Below are 5,078 nucleotides of genomic sequence, written 5' to 3' on the forward strand. Positions count from 1 at the left end.
CCATTGGCTGTGGCTGTTTAAAATGACAGCACTGCTTTATTGAGTGGTGTTCTGGCAGTTGGCATTATAGCACCACAAGTAACTGGACTTCCCAAATTTATCTTTTTTGTTCTGTCAGTTCTTTGTCTTAGCATATAAAGTGTCAGTTCTATTCATCTCTTCTAGGTTAGAATTATACTCATGAAATTTTTACCTGGAGTCTTCATGGATGCCATGAGAGACAACCCTGAAGCTGCTGTTCATATCTTTGAGGGAACTCATGAAAACCCCGAGTTAATTTGGAATGACAGCTCCAGGGAGAGAGTATCAACAACAGTTCGGGAAATGATGCTTGAGTATGTGGAGACCTGCTGACTAAAAGTTTCCTTACTTGAGACACTCTCTTAGTGGCAGGAAACCAGAGCTGCCAGACAGAGCTCTGCCTGTGAGAAGTGGAGTCCTTGCAAGCCACGCTTCAGTGAAAAGAAACCTGTTCTGTTTGCATGTTGTACCCGTAACTCAAGGCCCCAAATGCTGTTTGTGTGTAACTCGGGTGTTTGCTCACTGCTGTAAGATTTGGGAGTGGGTTACAATAAGGAGAAAATGGGGTTTAGATACTGGAAGTGCCTCACAGTGATGGGGGATGCTGGGGTGTCAGGTAGGGAAGGGAAATGCTTCTTTTACTGCTCATTAAAACTTACTTTCTTTTTAAAGGCACTTTAAACTGCAGCGGGACAACCCTGACATGAACTGGAAGGTAAAATACACTTTCTGCTCTGGGTGCTGCCAGGGGGACTAAGCCAGCTGGTAACAGATGGGGGGGTGTAACTCTGACAGGCTTTCCTCTTAAAGTCCCATCAGGCACTCACTGCTCTGTTAACAGAACTGTTTTAATGCTGAATCAATGCTTTTGGTACTTCTTGTACCCTGAGATCAGACACTTTATTGGCAGTAGTTTTGCCAGTAATACTGCAAGTTTTCTGATAGTTCAAGTCATTCTAAAACTTATCAAAACTTAGCAACAAAGGACGATACTGGCTTGGTAGAAAAACTTCTGTCAGTTATTATGAAGCTGTAGTAAATCATAGAATGTCTGGGCTGGAAGAGGCCTTCAGAGGTCATCTAGTCCAAGCCACCCACAATAAGCAGGGACATCTGTCCTGTAAGCTTAAAGCTTAGTTTTTAAACTAGCTCTTGTTAAATGTCCAAGAATGTTAGTAAGCCACTGAGTGTCAAAAATTATTGTCCTGAGCCATTCCATCCCTTTGGGTCAACCAGTGAGAAGTCAGTCTGTAGCATGTCCCAGTGTCTGTGAAAGCCAGGCATGACTTCCTCCCAACAGTGGTGCAGTTCCACCTCAAAACAACTTGTAAACCCCTGCAGGATGGCTATTTTGATGCAGGTAGAATCTGGAACCTTCCCCCCCCCGGGCTGATGGTGAGAAACCTTCCCCTGAAGTGTGAGAGAGGAAGGAAAAGGCTGGTTTATCAGCCTTGGTGCTGGTAAACTGCTCTGAACTCGTGCTTACCTCTAGGATAGTCGTAGACTCAGTTACTTGAGTTTTTTAGAAGTCCACTGTAGTAGTACTGCCTGCACTGTTCTCTCCACTCTCACTTCTTATCTCCTGTTTCTCACATCAAGTGTTTGCTGGTCTTGCACAGCTCTGTTTGGAGAACACAGTTAGTTCAGTGCCCTGGACCATTTAGAGTTGTGATGTTAGAGAAGGCAGTTGCAGCTCTCACAAACACCCTTGCCAATAACTCCTTCTGCTTTACAATTCAACAGCTGCCTGAAGACTTTGCTGTGGTCTATGGTGAGGCAGAAGGTGAACTTTCAGTGGGGGGAGTCTTCCTAAGGATTTTTATTGCCCAGCCGGCCTGGGTGTTACGGAAACCAAGAGAATTTCTCATTGCACTGTTGGAAAAGCTTACGGAACTACTGGAGAAAAATAACCCCCATGTAAGATGATTTTTCCGATTCTGCTCTTTGAGTTTTTAGCCCTCTTACGCTACTGGTCTTCTAGTATCTGATTAACTTAGATTCTCACACTTTCTTCACAGCATATTTCAAGTCCCTGAAGCCACAGAAGTAGCTCCACTGAGTTTTAGAGGTTTATTCTATGGTAGAGATGAGGCCTAACAAATGAAGTTACTTTAATTATTTCATGACAGACCAAACCTAAGAAAATGGCACTTGTTCTACACTGCCTAATAATTTTCATCTCTTAATGGTTCTAGTGTCCTCCTATAACACTAACTTCCCACTCTGGTGTAAACTGACCAATACAAGGCTACCACCTAACAATGTTCAAGTCAATTACTTAATGATGTTACTAAAAACTGAGTGTGCAACAGTGTTCAGACAGATTCTAGGTTAGACTTGCAGGAAGGGAACTTGGGCATGGAATAAACCAGACACCTTTGTAATGAAGATGTGACAGCAGCTGGTGTAGCCTTGCAAAATGTGGTGAGTGCTGCTGCACTGGCTTTAAGGATTAAAGATTTTTTTTTTAAAATTTAAGGATTAAAATCCACTCTGTAAGGATTCAGGTGGCCAATCCAACCATCCATGCTGTCCATCGAGCAGGTCTGGGTAGAGACTGCTGCCAGGCACTGCCCTCTCTGGAGATAGTGCTTAGAAATTCCTGTGTGATCTGTGTCCATTAACCTGGTGAATGTCTGCTTCCATGGGAGCTGATCGCCTTCCTCTAAACTTCTTGGTTGAGCAATACCAAAGTGAAGTGACACGATAAAAGCCTTAGGGAAAAAATCTGTAATGCAGAGCAAGTGGGAAGCGTGTATCTGCCGGTGACACGCAGGGCTTCAGTGAGGGACTGACTGTTGGCCTTCTGCAGGGGGAGACGCTGGAAACGATCACCACAGCAACTGTGTGCCTGTTCAGCGCCCAGCCGCAGCTGGCCGACCAGGTTCCTCCCCTTGGCCACCTCCACAAGATCATCCAGGCGATGAATCACAAGAACAATGCCATTCCGAAAAGTGCCATTCGAGTCATGCACATCCTGTCTGACAACGAGGTACCGAATCCTTCACTGCTCGAGGGGGGGAAAAAGGCCTGACTGCAGTTGTTTGTATTGTTTAGTAGAGTTCCTAGAATGGCGTTATTCTAACTAAAAATACTACGCACCAGATGAGCTGGGACTTAGAGCTAACTATTGGAATTGACAGGTGAAGGGCACTGAGAACTGTGTGGTCCTGGCTGGCTGCACCTGCTGTCACAGTCAAACCTGGCACACACTGAAGCACTCTGGCTGCTTCTGTCTCGGCAGCTTTGCGTGCGGGCGATGGCGTCGCTGGAGACCATCAGCCCGCTCATGAACGGCATGAAGAAGAGGTCGGACATCGTCGGCGTGGCCTGTGAAGCACTTAACAGAATGTTTCAGAAGGAACAGAACGACTTGGTAGCCCAGGTAAGTAGTGCCCCCTCAGACTGTCCAAATGCTGGGTTTACATTTGGGTAGCTAAGCTGCCTGTAAGAACAGAGGGACGGTTAACCGATGTGTCCAGGAGGCTCCCCAGAAGCCGTGCAACGTGCTGTCAGGCTGGAGAGGCCAGTGGTCAGCCCTCCCTCCCAGCACAGCCCCGCTCGGGCGCTCCTGGAGGCACTGGCAGTGACACAGGGGCTGGCCTGACACCTCCAGCAGAGCTGGGCTCCCCTGGCCACCTCCTGCACCTATTGAGACAGCTCAGGGAAGCCTGATCAGCCTGACAGACCTAGTGACTGCTGCTGGTGCTCCTGGCTCACAGCAGTGCAAAACCTCGGTATGGAACTTGCTAGTTCATGTTAAGGCAACTCGTTTGGGTGTGTCTCCAGGCTTTGAAAGCAGATTTGGTCCCCTACCTTCTAAAGCTGCTTGAAGGTGTTGGTCTGGAGAACCTGGAAAGCCCATCTGCAACAAAAGCTCAGATTGTCAAAACCCTGAAATCCATGTCTCGCAGCCTGCAGTACGGAGAACAGGTGAGTGCTGACAAGTCCCTCGCTGGGCCCCGTGACTTGCCAGGTCACGCTGGGAACATCCCTTGTTTAATCTCAGGGCTTTCATGAGCACCATGCCACCTAAAACATTAACTTCATATAACTATATAATTGTTGTGGGCTGGAACATCTCCATCCTTCCCCTGTGGAGAAGTCACTGGTTCAGTGCACATGGAGAGCACTAATAAAGACAAATGCCAAGTGCAGAAGTTCTGTATATACTACTGGGCTTCTGCTGACAGCTGCTCAGAGCTTCTGTTGGAAACATAAATTGCTCTTGTGTTTCCTGGCTAAATACCACTGCAGCTGGCTGCAGCAGTGGGGTGGGTGTATATCCCAGCTGGGAACATCTGTGCCAGGTCTTTGTGCCTCTCTGGTATCCTTGTGTTGAAAGCTTTGAGGGGAGGGACACCAGGGGTGGGTCTCTCCTCCAAGCTGGCACTGTCTTGCCATGGTGTGGGAAGAGTCCTGTTCTGCCTCAGCTCTAGATACACAGCAAGTGGTTTCCTTGTCGTGTAATTGGGGAATGAGAGAGGTCAAGCTACCCAGTGAAAACTTCATGAGCCTTCTGCATTATGCACAATTCTGATGGAAAAGCAAGTTGCTGCAGGCCCCTTGGAAATGTGTGACTCCATCCTGCAGGCTAAACTACCGCCATGGTGTTGGGTTTAGAATGGTTTGGCTCTAGGAAATGAGTTTGCTCCCCCAGAACGTAACAAATATTGCTTGCTCACCCTGTTATCTCTTCAAATACTGCAGGTAAATGAAATTCTGACTCGTTCTTCTGTGTGGAGTGCCTTCAAGGATCAGAAACATGACTTGTTCATTTCTGAGACGCAAACAGCAGGATACCTCACAGGTTGGCAGTCCTTTCCTGTTCGTATCCTGAATTGTCCTAACTGTCAGATAATGGTCAGACTTGATGCTGGAGATGCTGTTTCTCCTCAGGATCTGGTGCCATCGTGTGGCCTGCACATGTCACGCTGCAGTAACACAGCCAGCTTTCAGAACACTTACCAAACACCAAACTTTTTATGTGGTTAAGAATGTATTTCTCTGGATAGTCTTTGCTGTCCCTCCTGCTCAAGTGTCAGAGCAGTGGAATC

General features: G+C 47.2%; 1 protein-coding gene across 1 annotated transcript in view; it reads left to right on the top strand.

Annotated features, from left to right (window-relative positions):
* Positions 1–5,078, top strand: part of DNAJC13 (DnaJ (Hsp40) homolog, subfamily C, member 13) — a 44,530-nt gene that overhangs the window by 36,252 nt on the left and 3,200 nt on the right. The window contains exons 48-54 of the mRNA XM_008949492.1: positions 166–335; positions 694–736; positions 1,765–1,938; positions 2,834–3,013; positions 3,266–3,406; positions 3,811–3,954; positions 4,732–4,831. Coding sequence (XP_008947740.1) covers positions 166–335; positions 694–736; positions 1,765–1,938; positions 2,834–3,013; positions 3,266–3,406; positions 3,811–3,954; positions 4,732–4,831 — 952 coding nt within the window. The remainder of the gene's footprint in view (positions 1–165; positions 336–693; positions 737–1,764; positions 1,939–2,833; positions 3,014–3,265; positions 3,407–3,810; positions 3,955–4,731; positions 4,832–5,078) is intronic.

This window comes from Merops nubicus, unplaced genomic scaffold, assembly GCF_000691845.1.
Source record: "Merops nubicus isolate BGI_N331 unplaced genomic scaffold, ASM69184v1 scaffold16001, whole genome shotgun sequence".
Taxonomy (NCBI): domain Eukaryota; kingdom Metazoa; phylum Chordata; class Aves; order Coraciiformes; family Meropidae; genus Merops; species Merops nubicus.